The 17762-nt window shown below is 42.1% G+C and overlaps 1 protein-coding gene across 2 annotated transcripts in view; it reads right to left on the bottom strand.

Moving 5' to 3' along the window:
- The window catches only part of CALN1 (calneuron 1), a 233342-nt gene that overhangs the window by 154954 nt on the left and 60626 nt on the right, over positions 1-17762 (bottom strand). For both annotated transcript variants that reach the window (XM_030536900.1, XM_030536901.1), the window contains exon 2: positions 4013-4137. In XM_030536900.1, coding sequence (XP_030392760.1) covers positions 4013-4137 — 125 coding nt within the window. The remainder of the gene's footprint in view (positions 1-4012; positions 4138-17762) is intronic.

The raw sequence follows: 17762 nt of genomic DNA, 5'->3' as shown, positions 1-17762 counted from the left end.
ACAGCAGAATGGGAAAAAAAGGATGCATTTAAAATAGACAGATGGCTGACAAAAGTCTGAGAAGTTCTCATGGGAAGAGAATGACTAGCCAGAAAAGAGGTGGAAGAATTGCCCGGGCATGTGAACAGACTACTCTAAGATGTGCTTATTCGCCCTACAACCCAGAATCTCGGCACACCTTTACCCCTTATTAAAAATGTGTGTAACCTTGAACAATTTAAATTGTTTGATGTTCATACCATACGGCACTGTATGACCCCGTGGACCCCATAACAACTGGGCAAGTATGAATTAATTACATTACCCCCCAACAAAAATAACATTGTAATCTATTTGGTTTTACTTAGGCTCTTATACTGCACTTATCACCATAGTAACTGATCACATGCACTTTTAAAAATCCATTACAAAAGTGAATGGGATTGAGCCAAATACTCTAGATGCTACCATGATGCCAGAGAAGCCCAAACAGATCAGATGGATAGCTGGGCCCCAATCTTGCAAGAAGTCCCACCCAAAATTCACATTAACTTTTATACAAGAAGGTTCAATCCTTTAAGGATTTAGCATATTGTGGGTGGTATTTTTGAAGGCACTGGAGGGGGCTTAGCACCTAAATCCCATTGAAAGTCAATGGGAGAACAGTGCCTAACTCCCATAGGCTCCTTTTGAAAATCCCAGCCTGTATTATTAATTTCAAATTTGTTACTATGTTACAAAGGTCGTGATGCAGCCGTTAGTACATCAGTATAACTCCCATATGCCCTCACCAATGCCCAAAGCTAAAACATCTTAGTAACTGCTACCTAGATTGTAAACTCTATGGGGAAGAGATGGTCTTTTTGTTCTATAGTACCTAGCACAGTGGGGTTCTAGTCTCTGGATGCGGCTCTTAGGTGCTACAAGAACACAAATAAATAATAAAACAATACTTACTGCTGGTAAAAAATAACAATGGCCTTATTCCATCCTTATTTTTTTTTAAATGACTAAGCTATATTTTAGTACACAGTGCACAGGAAACCATTCCCACCTACGAAATCCTTCTGTGCCGCTATGGTTTAAGAGGAACTGAATCAATTTAGAACCAATTTTGTGTGTAAGGAAAAAAATAAGGCCCTCGGGTTGAGATCTTTTCTGCTAGGCTAAAAACCTGGACATATCTTCATAGCAAAGTTATAAAGCCTTTGAAAATGAGTGTTTGTAAAGCAAAATGCTGCCAAAAATGTATAAGTAAATTCTAACGAGAAGTCTGTGTCTAACAGCCAAAGAATAAATGCGTGATTAGCAAAAGAGCTCAGCTCCTGTATTCTGAAGAGCAAGTGGGATATCCTCTGTGAACAGAGATGAATGAAATAAACTGCTCTCCAGTGCAATGGCACAATTACACTAAGGCACAAACCACATGGAGCTGACATGGGATTAACATTCGCAAGGACTGCCACTGGTTTTATAAGCCGGCTACCCAGCACTTATTCATGACATTTCACATTAATTACCAGTAATGACACTCTGGGATTCATAGTCAGACTGACTCTGTTTAGGCCAGGCACCTTTACTCCCTGGGCTGAATTTTGTGATGACCAATAGCCTGTGAAATCAGAATGGAGTGGCCAACATGCATGAATTTTACCTGATTGAGGGGTGGTCAAATTGCAAAGTAGGGTAGGGGTGGCTAAGGGGGCTTAAATCTCTGGTCTGTCACTGTTCTGTGCAGGGCTGGTCTCCCTGTGCTATGTTAGAGCAGCTTGAAGGCCAACTGCAAACAGTGAAAATACAACAGAGAATCAGCACATCTCACAGTATTCTGGCCACTCTCCATTCCTCCAGCCAGGCCCCCTTTTCCCTGCAGTGCCAGTGGCAGGGAGGGTGAATGGCACAAAAGTCCTTCTGCCACTACAGGATCAGTGGTGTCCCCCTTTCCCTAGCTCTCTGGGCCAGTTAAATCAGCTTCACTGCCAGATTACTCCAGTTCAATAACACAAAGAAGCCACACTGCACTGACAGAGAGTGTGCCTTTGTGTCTGACACTCGTATGTAAACACTTCAGAGCAGAGACCTGGCTTTTCTGTTTGGTTGCTTGCTGCTAAATGCAAATCTTCTCAACAAATAAGTTGCAATTCCTTCTTCAGTCACTAGGAGGTAAGGGGTCTGTGAGCTATAGAGGAATTTAAAATGGGAACACCCTGGTTAGTGTGTAGCAGCGAAGTCTTCCAGAGCGGCATTTGAGCAAAACTTAATCCACTGCCATCTTGTCTGCATTGTGCTAACCTGTTTGATCATCGACTATGAGAGCATCTAAACTTGTTGTTCTTCCTTATTGCAGCCCACAATGGGCAAGCCAGCTCAGCGATATTATCAACCAAACCCAAACTCTCATCCAAACTTCCACAGCACCTTATAAGGAACACAGAGTGTGGCTATAATATCTGCACACTTCTCTTAAGTGATATACCTTAAGTGACATACCTTAAGTGACGTTTTTAGTTAAACTGTGTTTAAAGTGTTTTATACTCAGGGCCGGCACTTCCATTAGGAGACCCTAGATGGTCGCCTAGGGCACCAGGACTCAGGGGGTAGCATTTTGTGCGCTCCCCATGGGGCGCACGGGAACTTCTGGTTCCGCTCCAGTCGCGCCGCGGAAGAAGGACCTTCTGCCAACGTGCCGCAGAAAACAGTGGCAGGCAATTGAGTAGCTCAATGACTGCCACTGTTGCCTGCGGCATTTCGGCGAAGGGTCCTTCTTCGGTGGCGCGAAGCTCCCGCATGCTCCGTGAGGAGCACACAAAATGCCGCCCCCGAATTCTGCCTAGGGTGCCAGAAACCCCGGCGCTGCTCCTGTTTATACTAGGTCCTGTATATTTCTTACCTTTAATAAGTATAGTAAATTCCCACTGGGGGGGAAAAAAACATTTTAATAAATATATTTGGAGAATATACTTTTTTCCTTCTTAGCTTAAATTAACATACAGCTTGCAAAATTGACTTACAGAAAGTAGAGATATAATAGACCTGTCAAGTTTGTAAGTGAGATCTGATTTATCCTCAGAACGTATCAAACTTGGTTTGTTTGCATGTTGCCCCACCAATACGTGTAAACCTTGTTCTAGAGGGACGGTTTCTATCTAGCTCCATTTCCATGCTCACTGAATCATTAAGCTCTCTACAGAGCTTGTACAAAAGGTCCACTGAGTAGTAGACTGAGAGCTTCAACGTCTTCCTCGTTGCATACAGAACAGCCATCAAACAGTAAGCACTTATGATTAGAAATTATCTGGGCAAGAACAGAGGGATCAGACCTCAGGTCCATCTAGCCCAATATTTTGTCTCTGACAGTGACCAATACCAGATGCTGCAGAGGAAAGTACAAGAAACTCCACGGTAGGTAGTTATGGGATAATCCACCCACAAGGAAAGTTTCTTTCTAACCCTCATCAATTAAAGGTTGGCTGATGCCCCCAATCATTGACCTGGACAAGTCAATTGCAAAGCACTTTTCCAGCCCCGGAGCCACATTCAGCTTCCACGTATCTATCTAGATAAATAGATATAGCTAGACAGAAAACTTCTTGCTTAATGGTCATATAGCAAATGTGATGCTGCATCTAGGAACACAGATCCTGGCCCTGCATAAAGAACAAGGCATCTTCCCATGTAAAGAACGAGGCATCTTTATCCAAAATGTTAGTCTAACTTTCTTCTGCAAAATTTGGCCCATTCAGAACATTCTTGTTCTTTTAAAAGCTCTTGCCTTATTTGAAGGTGGAAGGACAAAGACTGAAGCTAAAAGGAGACCTGAGATCTGAATATAACTTCAGACTATGGTCTTCCCCTCCTTTTAGATCTGGTGAGCTGTGCCACTTAAAACAACCCTTTTATTTTCTACTTCACACTCCGAATGGTGTTCAAGTTATTTTAAGAATATGCAACTAATAAAATTGAATGCAGGCTCCCCAACTGCCTTCCCCTACTGTCTAATTACCTCCTCCCCACCTCAAACAAGGTTTCTTACCATCCAATTCCTCCACAGAGATATTGGCTAGCTGTTCACTGTCACTGCCAGCAGAGAGTGATCGATTCAGGTAGTTCCCCTTGTATAACAGGCCAGCCGTTACATGGTGGAATGGCATCTTCTCCCTGCACATGAAAAACAAGCAGAAGATTCATTATCATACTTAGTCTTTTCTTTCTTTTCAGAGAGAAATCAGTTGCCTTTGAAAGAGCAGTAGGATTAAAACCTTCTGCGTCTCAGAATGATGAATGCTCAGAGAAGTCAAGTTCATGACTGATAGATTGCAGGCTTAATTTTGTCGCTACCCAGGAACTAAACAAATAACAGAGTCTTCTTCATTAAGGGAGAGAGTTAGCATAGGCAGAATGCATGATGTCCTAGCCAAATAATAATCCTTTGCATTTACCTAGCAATGTTCAGCCTGAAGATTTTAATAGAGTGCAAAATGCACTCTTAAAAAAATCACAAGGCATCAGAGCTGAGATGCTCAAAGCTGCCTAAGGGATCTGAATGCCGAATTCCCATTAATATAAACTGAACATCCAAATCCCTTAGGCAGCTTTGAGCATCTGAGGCAGGAAATGTTAGTACTAGTGCTGAGTACGAATCCTAAATGAGATGACATCCATGCCACAGTTTAAAGAATCTAACTGCATGGTTCTTGCTGAAGGAAGGAATTTCACTTTCAAGCAGGGACTGAAGATGAACATTTTCATCCCAGTATATGAATGTTGCAGAAAAGTATTACTATGACAGTATCCCAGGAGATTGCAATGGAAACTTCTTTGCAATTCACCTACAGCGTAAGCAATGTCCACCATAACCTAGGGTACGTTTCAGCAAAGGACAGCCATTTCCCCAGTCGAAAATGGCAGTTACATGGCAATAATATACGATTTAGGATGGAAAGGAAAGGAGCAAGTTCGCTGTAACCAACTGAAACTATGTTTGAAACTGAAATGTTTGTAGGCCAGATCCACAGCTGGTGTAAATCAGACTCCATCTCAGCCGTAGCACATTTTACAGTGTAAAGGATCCACCTTCAGCGGATATAACAGTAGAGTTGATGGAGCCATGTTGATTTATACCAGCTGAGGCTCTGGCACAATGTTTTTACACAAATTGGAATTTGGCCAGGGCACAGGCCAAAATACCTTGGGCCAAATCCTCAGCTGGTGTAATTCGATGTAGCTCCATTGACTGTGCTGATTTACAGCAGCTGAGGAACTGGTCCCTTGAATGTTCTCTATAAAAACGTACTATAGGGTCTCTCCTTTGCATCTCGTTCAAAGGCCATCACCTCTACATTCATGCTGAAGCACTGCCTCCGAGAGACAAGTGCCACCTATTGAATCGTGTCCTCAACTTCTGGCCACACTTGGGCAATAATTACAGGGGTGATTTGGCTCTTACATCACCATATGTTCTTAGTATAGTCAATAAAACAGTTTATGAAAGCTTAAATAGCCTTAAAGAGCAAAACAACCTGATACAAGGGTAACACAGAATGAGAAACAAAGTTTGTTTCCCTGTCATTACTTTGTGCATACATAGCAGTTCTCTTGCTGTAATTATGCAAACAAATCCTAATCCTTTTTAAAATATATTTACTTTGGAACTAGTTTCTTCAGCAGCACATTCAAAACATAAATAGGTTTTCTTTTTCATTAAGCATAGATAATTTCCCAGCACTTACCAATTAAAGTATTTCACTCAGATACATTAGTCTGCGTTGCCAAGGCACTAACTTTATATACACAGCAAAAGGAGTACGCTGAACACCATTTCAGTGCCAGTTTGGATATTTAAATGCTGACCAGTCAGACAGCAGTTCCAGCAAGCTGTGCGGTCATGTTGGCTGTCATGTCACACAATGAAATATTTAAATACAAATTGATCTGCATGTTTCCTCCATAATCATACTTCCAATATAAAAGCAACTACACTGACTTTTGAAACCCCATTTAATTCGAGAGGGGCTTAAACCAAATTCCTAAACCTGAGCAGTCACATATTTGGGGTTAGTCTGATATATAAAATCCAGATCTCAACTCCTCACACAGGGTCAAAGGTTTAAATTGACTAGGTGCATGTACAAATCAGGCAGCTGAGGGCACACAACAGGCCAGAACTGGTGTCCAGGGTTATCCAATTTGTGTGCACAATTGCAATAACTGCACATGCAAATAAGGTACAGATTTCTGCATGTAGCTGCATACCTAGCCATTTTAAAAATGAGACTTGTGAATCCTTGTCTTTACAATGATTTTTAAAATACCAAAGTTAACCATCCCCTCAACTTCGAGGTGTTTGAAATCTACATCCAACTGCTAGCAGAGTGAAGCTTGAGGTATCCTGCCACCAGAAGGGAATCCCTCTAGAGAGAGATGAAGCAGAACATCTGGATTGCAATACCTGGATTGTGGGGGAGCCATACAAAAAAGGGGAAATATTCTGAAACAAGCAAAGGCTTTATGGGAGAGTGGGTAACTATCAACCCATTTGGTAATCAGTGATGTGCTCTACTATAGACAGTTTATAGACAGGGGGTCGCTTTTTGTCATATTTGCTGGTGAATTGTTGCATGATCAGTCTGAGCAAAATCCTCCTATCGCAAGCAGTGTCACAGAGGGTGGTGGAAACAGGATGACTCTTCAGCAAGAGGTAAGAATGACACTGCACACGGCATTGCCTAAATGAGACACAGCTGGACTATGTGTACACAAGGGAGATGTTAAGATAGCCTGTGGGTCCATGATTACACAAATCCAAGCAGCCACAAACCTTAGCAGTGGGCATGTGCAGCGGAAGTCCTTTATTAACTGCGGACGGGTTGCAGGACTGGCTATGTCTGCAAACTGTGAAAAGGAATGTACTCCGTTCCCCTGGCCCCAGGATAGCCCCCACCGTCAAGATGATTTAGTCCAGCATTGTGTGATTTCACCCTGTGTACCTCTTTGTCCTGACCTTACATAAGTTGCATTCCACTTTCGGAAGCATTAGAGGAGCACAACACCTTGAGGGACAAAATCAGTGGTGGCTCCAAGCACCAGCGCTCCAAGCGCGTGCCTGGGGTGGCAAGCTGTGGGGGGCACCCTTCCGGTCCCTGCAAGGGCGGCAGTCAGGCAGCCTTCAGCAGCATGCCTGCAGGAGGTCTGCCAGTCCCACAGATTCGGTGGCAATTCACCAGCGGGTACGCTGAATCTGCGGGACTGGCAGACTTCCCGCAGGCAAGCCGACGAAGGCTGCCTGACTGCTGTGCTTGGGGCAGCAAAAAAGCTAGAGCCGCCCCTGGACAAAATACCTGTGTAGGCCTGACCCTGCCAGACCTCAAACCACACAGTACTTCAGGGGGAGTTTTTGCTTGAGTAAGGTCTGCAAGACAAGGCCCTCTCTCATTTGTATGCACACTGCTGTACTGACTGTTTTATGTCTTTTTGAGGAAGGCCCTTTGTGGTAGAAATATTGACCTTTTCCTCTTTGCCTGCAATAAAGAGAAAGTGACTCTATCTTAATGAGTTTGAGCACTTAATTAATGGTAGTTTAAAGACACAGCCTTGATGGTTCACTGCTCAGGCAGGAACTCTTGAAAGAGATTATGCCTTAAAGGAAAAGAAACGGCAAGTCATTGTGTAACCCTTTCACCGGGGGAAGCAACTAGGTGTAGCAAAGGGCTGGCATTGCCCGGCACTCTTCAGAGAAGCTAAGCTGGCAGCATTACTTACCTAGAGACATTCTTGCTCTCAGGAGACCTCACAGCGCTACCCAGCCCAACCCTTGCTCAGTTGAGAGCGGGTAGCACCCAGCATCCTCTCACACTTGGCATATGACCGGAGTCCCTATTGCTGAATTTGTAGCCATGTTTCTCATAAACTCATTAGGTGGGAAACAGGACACAGAACTTTCTTCTGCCCTTTTACAAAGATGGCATAAGAAAGAATCCAGAGTTCTGTCCTGCATGAAGCAGAATCTATAGCTGATGCATCAAATACCTAGCGCTTCCTTAGATGGACAGTCACCACCAAGGGTACTCTTCCTTCCATCTGGAGGGTTTCCACCTGTGAAGCAGCTGCAGAATGCTGACCCTTGCCTGGGTGAGCTCACAGCTGGAACAGACAACAAAGAAGAAAGGGAGTGTTCCTGTGGAGGATCCACCCCACTTCATAATGCTAGTGACTGTGGCTGGGAGAACGAGTTTCACACCACACACCTGATCTCCAATTCTGGAGCCCACTGTGACAATTTTCAGGGCATCCAGGGCTGAGAATCTCCTCCCTGCCACCTGCCTCCATTGTGAGGGAGTCTTAGCGGTGTCAGCTGGGAGTTAACTCCCTAACACAACCAGCCTGCCAGGTACTCAAGCACTTTCCTCTGGGCTACACCAGCCCTGCCTTTGCCCTGACAATAGATGTTCCCAGCCTCTGGGTCCCTACAAAGTGTCCTCCTATGGTGTCCAGCACCTGATCACTGGATAACCATAGAAATCCCAGATCCTCTGCTCACAAAGGAATAGTGTATCCCAGCTTACCCATTTTACCTTAGCCCACCATGCCTGCACCACACACAGCACTTGAGCTCAGCCATGGTAATACAGATTTAAGAAAGACGAGAGATTCAAACAGAAACCAGTGCGAGTGACGGAAACAAATGGCTACGTACAAAACAAAATCATAAAACATGAACTAGGGCTTACACATATTAATAATTACCTCTCCTAGCCAACAGAGCAGATTCTCACCTGCAAGTACAACCTTTTCCAGTGTTTACTAGTCACAAGGAGACAGGACCCAGTCTTTCATGAAACAACCCCTCCTTAGTGAATGGATCCAGAGTGTCTGTCTCCACCTTGTGATATACTGAATCAGTCTTTTGTCTTTATTCCCCAACAGGATGTGCCCCTCACTGTCCTATCATTCCTTTTCACTTCCAGATAGTTTCAATATTTATAGTTTGTCCTTGATGGTTTTCCACTGACTTTTCTGGGTTGGTGCACTGAGCAATACATTATGTAGCCAGTTAGCCAGGGAGTGATGACAACTTCCTGCCACCTGAATGGGCCAACACTGAGATTTACGATTCTATGCTGACTAACTTTTACTCCAAGACCATAAGGGCATAATTTTCCATATAGTTACATTAGCCCTTAAATATGACACTGCACACATCTTGCCATGGTTAGGAGTATCGATAAAATATAAGCTTTCAGTAGAGACCTCACATGCTACACTTTACAGAATAATACTATGAAAGTGGTGTATCAGGATTAGTGAGTTTATCAGGTCTGAGACAGGAATTATTTGTTAAGAACTTTGAGTCCTTTGCCAGTTGGCACCAGTCAGTCTCTGTGTGACATCCTCTCCTAACCACCTCAACACAGCCTACAAGGGGGAAGTCCACCTCAAACTACCAGCAACAAATAAAGGCTGAAGAGAGCAGCTATTGTTATGTTTTTCACATGATGTAACTATTCTGCATCATTCAAGACAGATTCTCATTTAGGGACTGCAATACAGGTAAAGCTGGATCACTACTACAGCAGGTTGAAAATCTTCCACTGGAACTGGTTTTTGAAAGAAAATTGAATTTTCAATTGCAAAAAAAGAGTGTTTCCACGGAAAAGGCTGAGTTTTCATTATGAAAAAAAAAATCTCCCAACCCCCCAAAAAATTATTTGGAAATGCTGCCATGATGCTTCAGGGAGTTGCTGGTTTGGAGGAACCAGGTCACCAGTCAGACGACATTTCTCACCAGGCATGGCAGCAGCATTTCCAAATATATTTGTTAGGGTTTTGGTACAAATACATTTGAGGAAAAATGTAAGGTGCTCCTGGACAATTCATCAACAGGAAAACAAAGTGAATTTCACAGAATAAATTATTTACTACTAATTATTCATTCAACTGATGTTTTGGTGTCAGGAGTCTCTTCAGCTCAGTGTTTCTCAATGAATGGTCCCTGGACCAGTGCTGGTCCCTGTGATCTCCATGACACAGTTTAGAAAGGCAGGAAGTTGGTCCCTGGTAACATTGCTGTAGCTTATATTCTTCTTCCACTCCTATGGTGTGTTTGAAAAAAAAGAGTTTCAGATATTACTGAAAATTCATCTGATTGTTAAACTGGAAACTTTCTTTTAACTAGAAATTAAGTGCATTTGAAGGATTGCACTGCAGGATTAGGATCATTTAAGTGGCTCTGGCCAACAGATTGCTCAAATTTACCCTGAAACTATACTGGCAGATATGTGATGGCTACCAAAATATGCAACATTTCTTATTAAATTCTTCATTATGTTCAGCAATATATGATTGCCAGTGATTTCCTCAAGTACCTTCCATATGAAGATGTGCAAGCAAAGAATAGAAAGAAAGACCGACCACAAAATGATTAGATTGTAGGGAAACAAATTTATGAGCTATAAAGCACCCTTTGCTCCTCTTATAAGCTCTTTTGCAAAGATTCACCAAATTAAGTAGTGGAGCTGAGTTGAACAAAATTGGAGGAAGGGTCAAGTACAGTAACTGAGGCAAATAGAGAGATCTCTGGCACTTTACCCATCTCCCACGGAGTTGAAAGATTGCTGATACATCCTTAGGTATATATATGAATCAGGCTAATAATTGAGCTTCTAACTTGGCCCTGAGGAAAGATCAGAATAAAACACAGATAGGCTGTTGTGCATCAACAGGACATATCTTGAATAATTTCACCCTCCATCTTCTGAGCGTGTCAGCCAGGCGAGACAGTTGTCCTTCCAAATATTCCTCACTGTCTTCCTCATTCTGCCCTAGTTACTGCAGGTTTAAACAGACACATCACACCATGGAAGAGGCAATAATCAGAGAGCCATCTTTAGCCATGCTCTCCTTCATCTGAGCAATTGTTCTGGAGTTAATCCACATCTTTCCCACTGTAGCCAATATATTTAATGGGAGTCAGCAACTTGTTGCATACATGCGCTTTTGGCAACACCCCTCCATTAGCCAGAGTATTACTTGACCTTGTGCATTAGTACTTGGATTTGCTGTTGCTGACTGTGTATTTTTTCTTTTTGCATGTCTCCTATTGGGCATAGAGTTGGCTTTCCTTACATTTCAATACTGGATCCAGCTGCAAAGAACTTGGAAGGACCCAAAAAGTCTCAGTACAGCAACAGAAAATATATTCGGCGCATTAACAGGCATATCAGGAGTGCCTGATTGGCTCTTCTAACAGTGAGCCAGATTCTAGGACCCTGCATAGGAATGCAGAGATCTTTTTAATCTCCTACACCTCAAGTGTATAAAGATAAACAAGAATTAGAGCTCACTTATGCTGGTAGGTGGGTCTTGTTATAGCTCCAAACAGGCTATAAGAGAATTTGGGGTCTCTGGAGCAGAGGGAAATAAGGTCTGGGATAGAAGAGGTCTTACAGGGAAAGCTGTAAGAATAGATAATCTTAGGGAGAAAACCTAGAATGAAGTTTATATTTTTGCTGCTATTTAAGTTATCAACAAAGCCAAGATGCCAGGAAGGAGTGGAGGGGGTAAGTTGGAGTTATATAGAGTGTGTATATATTATGAGCAGCAAAGGGTGGGGACTTCGCCTGCTTACAGCCCTTCTCAATAGCTCATGGATCACAAGGCAACCCAGTGGGAAAGACAATAATGAAATAACAACAAGAAATGCTTATTACACTGTATTGTGTTTGCATCATAAATGTTTGAGAGAGGCTGTTACACAGTCATCACTTTTGTAACAAGTAGCAAGACATGCTCTGAGCTGAACAGCCAACATGCAGTGAACTTACACTTTACAAGTACACAGGACAAAATACCAAAGAGATTACATATCTTTGAATCCTAGGCTGTACAAATGGATTTCCCTGCTACATTGGTACAGGCAACGCAAACTGTTCTTTCCATTTTTTTTTTTAATTAAGAGCCAAATTTCCATGGACTATAATGCAAGCTCATTATGCATACTTGTGAACATGTAAATACAAGTCTGAATTTCCAAGTATTAGTTAACAGGTGTTATAACCAGTGCATATGCAGTTTACTGCAGGAGACTCTGACATAATTAATACTGGTTCATACTGGACCAAGGGTGTATGAACTGAAAAACACACACACACACGTAATAAGCTGGTTAAATGCTAAGTCCCCTTCTAGTGGGTGAGCTAGCTAAAGGAGAAGAGACTTTTAGAGCTATCTACTAAGACCCCAGCCCTGTAAATACAGGTACTACCGCTGACTTCAGTGAAACTACTCACATGAGTAAAGTTAAGTGTTAAGCCTTTGCAGGATTGGGGCCTACTGGAGTAAATCCTTTAGCTATTGATTCTCAGACTCTAAGGTCAGAAGGGACCATCATGATCATCTAGTCTGACCTCCCGTACATTGCAGGCCTCAGAACCTTGCCCATCCACTTTTGTAATTGACCTGTAACCTCTGGCTGTGTTACTGAAATCCTCAAATTATTAAGAAAAGAAAAAAAAAGGGTTTCTAATCTGAGGGAAATTCCTTCCTGACGCCAAATATGGCAATCTGTTGGACCCTGAGCATGTGGGCAAGACCTATCAATTAGACACCTGGGAAAGAATTCTCGGTAATAACTCGGAGACCTCCCCTTCTAATGTCCCATCAAGTAGTAAAGGCAGGGTCGGCTTTAGGAAGTGCGGGGCCAGATTTGAATTGTTTTGATGGGGCCCCGGCAGGGATGACTCACCCTGCGGTGCTCCGGGTCCTCCACAGCAGTGAGGACCCGCCGCCGAAATGCCGCCAAAGACCCTGAGCGAATGAAGGACCCACCACCAAAGTGCCGCCGAAGACCCAGAGTGCCGCCAGGTGAGTAAAAATTAAAAAGGGACCTAAGTTAGGTGCTCTTCTTTAGGGCATGGGGCCCTCTTAGGCGTGGGGCCCAATTCAGGGGAATCGGGGAAATCGGCCTAAAGCCAACCCTGAGTAAAGGCCTGTGCTTTTAGGTTTTGATCCAATGCTTATGCCAGCAAAAAAAAAAAAATTCTACAGGAAAAATTCCTTTTTCCAACCTTCTCTAGTCTCAGCCTGTTTGCTGGGCCCTAGGGATTGTTTCCTCCAAGTCTGGCTTGCAGCGCACTCTGGGATGTCTCCATCCAAGTAAGCTTCAGAGTGCGAGATATTTCAGTGAAGTCCAGTGTTGGCCTCTACAGTGGGATCGGAAGCATGGACTACTGGAAATGTATGAGTAGAAAAGCAGAAGGAGTAGATGTAGTTGCTAAGGGTACAGAAAAGAGAGAAAAATTATTTGAGGGTGGCAGAAAATGCCATATAGTGAGAGACAAAGAGCTCAATCTGTTTAGCTTATAAAAAAGAAGATTGGAAAGTGACTTGATTACAATGTATCTGTACCTTCATAGGCAGAAAATACCAGGTAGTAAAGAACTCTTTAATCTTGCAGAAAACTAAAGGTTGAAAACTGAAGCCAGACTAATTCAAATAAGAAATGAGGGCACAAATCTTTAACAGTCAGGGTCATTAACCACTGGAATAAACTACCAAAGGAAGTGGTAGATTCTCTGTCTCTTGATGTCTTAAAATCAAGACTGGATGCCTTTCTGGAAGATAGTCTTTAGCCAGACTCAAATTATTGGGCTCAATAGAGGGGTCACTGGGTTAAATTTAATGGCTGGAATTATAAAGGTGGTCACACTACAACTTTGTCTACACATGGAAGAAAAATCCATGGCTGCCCCATATCAGCTGACCCAGGTTTGCGTGGCTTAGGCTGCGGGGCTGTTTCATTGCTGTGTAGACCCCACACACCTCTCAGCATCCTAGAGCCCAGGCTCCAGCCCGAGCCCAGAATTCTACCCAGAAATGCAACAGTCCCGCAGCCTGAGCCCCACAGGCCAGCCATGGGTTTTTCTTCGCTGTGTAGACATACCATAAGTGACCTAATGCTCTCTTCTGGAATTAAACTCTATGAATCTAAGAAGATACCACACCTATTAACACAGTATAAATGCCCAGGTCGGAACATCTACTACGAAAGAACTTAAATGTTATACTGTGGGGAGGCCTAGCTCAGTGGTTTGAGCATTGGCCTGCTAAACCCAGGGTTGTCAGTTCAGTCCTCGAGGGGGCCATTTAGGGATCTGGGGCAAATATCTGTCTGGGGATTGGCCTTGCTTTGAGCAGGGGACTGGACTAGAGGACCTCCTGAGGTCCCTTCCAACACTCACATTCTATGATGTGTTTCCCCAAAGCAGGTTACTCTGCTAATAAATGACGATGCCAGCAGAGATCTCTCTGAATCCATGCCCTGCAATTACTTACTGGTTTCCCCCTTATCGGCATGCAGTGGCAGTCATCGCTGTTTCTCTTTCCTCTCATCTAGCAATCAGCAATTTCCCCCTCACCAGCAGAGCACTTGGTGTACGGAGAACTGAACAAAATCAACAGCGATAATGTCTAAGTGAACAAATGGGGCCATCAAAGGTCACCAGTGCAATAGAGTCTTCGCACTATCCTCTTTGTTTGTTCAACACTCTTATGCCAGCAAGCACTCTGAGGATCTTTACTGTTAAGTCCAAAAAATCTGAGATCTGTCTCTTTCTGGAGTAATTTATCTCACTTTTTTGGCCCACGCAGAGCTTATTGAAGGATCAGGGCCTAGAGAAAGGGTAGAATGTTGACACAATAAGATGATACAGAACTAATTGACAACATGGAATAAGAAGATTGTTATTAGCAGTAAGAAAAAATGATATTTCAAAGATTTTCCTAAGAGAACATCAAAGTAGCAAGGAAATGTCACTTGTGCATCTTTAAGTCTCCAATTATACATTTGTACGTCTTCTCTTAATCTGTTTAAAGACCTTGTCTTCCACTGATAACAGAGGATATGGCTGCTGTGGGTTTGTTTATCACAAGTATTGTAAGGACTCTTTTCCCCAGCATGTTTCAGTTCATTTTCCTATGTCCCATTGCCTTCATTTCAAACAGTTATAGCAGAGCTGAAGAAATGAATTCAAAGCATTCCCTATCTGCACTATAGTATACTGAACAAAAAGCCTCAATTTTAAAAAACATATATATATACACACAAGTTATTATTCATAATAGTTATTATTCATATCATAGCTGAGTAATAATAGATGGAAACACATCAATAACGAAGAATTTTTACAACAGATTTAACAAAACAACATGGCATTACAAATAGCCTCAGGGTTGATTGGGTATTGTTAGTAGAGAGCCAAAACATTTAATTTTAATAATAGGACAATTAATTACTTCAGTTAATATTCTGAATTAATTACTCTAGTGATATTCCCCACCCCCCTTCCTGAAAGGAAGCTATTGAGCAGCTTGCATGGTTTCAGTTCTAAAAGCGACAGCAGGTAACTCTTACTGAAGTTGTCTACATGTTATGGTAATTGGGGGCCATGCAAATATCATAAATGAGATAGAAAGTAGTAGAACAGGGAAGGAAATTATAAAAGTGGAATATCTAGAGATGAAATGTGATAATTCAAATGCAGATCTAAGTTTCAAAGTCATGGGGCGTTAGGATCTAGGCTTTTGGTTGAGTACATTGTAGAGAAAGTGGCCAGTCCTTAAATTAGGGTGTAGGTGTAGACTTCCAAAGTCCCAGATTCATCAGACCAGGACATTTGACCTAGGCTTATATTCAATAGCAACACTTTTCCAAAATTGTACGTCTATTTATTATTACAGGAGATCTTGCAGATGCGTTAAGAGGGTGCTTTCAGACTATGGTATGCAGAGGATTTTAAAACATTAATATTAGATTTTTTACACCACTATCTAAGGTTGTCATAATGTCCACCTAAAGGAAAAGAGCTAAGGACTACCTGTCCATCTGTGGCATTTATATATATAACACCAGTTACCATAGTACCGAAGCACTGAGCAGGTTAAGGGGAAGAATATATATTTATGTTTTGATCGTACAATGAACTCTGCATGGCATGGAGAAGATTTCAGGATTAATGCCTATGGCCCCAGTTCAGCAAAGCAATTCCATAGAAGTCAATAGGATTTATGCATTTAGTACCCAATTCAACAACGTACTTAAGTACATGCTTAAGTCCTAATGATTTCAGTCAAACTACAGCACTTGCATAAGTGCTTCGCTGAATCAGGGCCTAAAAGCATAAGTGATAATTATGGGAAAATCAGACTCCATAGTAAAGTGCTAAAATTCTTTAGAAATTATGCAGTTCTTTCCTCTCAGGGTACTGCTCTTTGGAAGATTGTCACAAAGCTGTCCCGAGATTTTGAAATGATAATTTCCTGCTGAAGCATAGTGTTTAGCTCTTTCGATGGCCAAATTACAGGATTCTTATCTTTTCATTCAGTATTTATTTGAAGGAAATGTACAAGAGAGAAGTCTGATGCTGGCAGTGCTTTAAACCTGCTGGTGCTCTGTAAACAAGTTAGCTCCAGAGAGATTTTCATGTCGCTTCTTGAAATATAAAAAGAATCACTGAGACTGAATAATTGAAAACAGTTGTGTAGACTTCATTTCGTTGTTTTTCCTGGGCTTAACTCTGTGCTTTCTTGCTCATAATTGTATACTTAGCAGGGTCAATTAACTATTTGGAATCTCATTTACATAACAGTTGACATGTTGATAATGCTTCAGAGTAGATTATTGCCCTGGAGGATATCATACTATGCAGAAAACTAATATGAAGGCATTTCTCTTAAATTATAGTTTTTAGAAGGAGACAAAACAGAATATGTAAGATCAAGGAATTCTATAAAATGGGGCAATGTGTATCAACACATACACATCAATCTGATATTTTTATAGCATCGTTCATCTAGATAGCTCCCGAAATGCTTCAGAAAGCTAACAAACTCATTGTACAAGGCCTGGTCCTTCAAATACATACTCACAGAAGCAAACCTTACCCACATGCTGCCATCATTACTGAAGTCAATGGCAAAATGCCAAAATGCCAATTAACTTAAATGGGAGAGATTGTGCCCATTAGTTGTCCCGAACTGAAGTCAACGGAATTATCTGCATGAACAAGAAGTAGTTACCTTAGTAGTAAGGTTTTGTAAGACTAGGCAGTCATTTAAAAGTGCTCATCAAGTCTATATGACAGTTTAAAGGCCCCAACACTGCCAACAAAGAAACATGGGCAAAAGCTCATTGACTTGAAAAAGTTTCAGTACAGGCATAAAGGTCCACCCTCACAGCATCCTACTGACTTAATCCCATTGACTGCAATGAGAGTCCCACCACAGTGATCTCTTTGCACGATTAGGGCCATGGGCAGGAAGTTAAGACAAATTAAATACACTATACAATTGTTTCCATATCTAGGTGGAATTCAGGTCAGAATGTAATGACCTGAACTGGATTTTGGCCAGGATACCAAGGGCATCATATCACTCAACTGTCCTTCATTTCAAGGAATGTCATTCATCTTAGTCCCAAAGTTATCTACATTTCAAACAGACCTATTGTCCCTCTCACTCTTATTACTGAAAGCAACTGATTAGCAAAGTGATCATTAAGTGAGGTGACGACAAAGTTGTGTACACCAAAGAAGTGGATTCCAAGATACTCTGAGTGTTTTGAATGAATACTTTTTGTGCGGGAACATGCCACACACTCTGACCCACATTTTTTGATGTTGAGGGGAATGGCCCTCCTTAATCTTGTAAAAAATACCATGGGATCCTTAATGACCATAAGTGATCACATCTTCTGTTTCGGCCTGACCTGAAAGATAGAGAGCCAGATTATC

Source organism: Gopherus evgoodei, chromosome 17 (assembly GCF_007399415.2).
Source record: "Gopherus evgoodei ecotype Sinaloan lineage chromosome 17, rGopEvg1_v1.p, whole genome shotgun sequence".
NCBI classification, from domain to species: domain Eukaryota; kingdom Metazoa; phylum Chordata; order Testudines; family Testudinidae; genus Gopherus; species Gopherus evgoodei.
The sequence above is the reverse complement of the archived record's forward strand: the minus strand, read 5'-3'. Positions and strand labels throughout refer to the sequence as shown.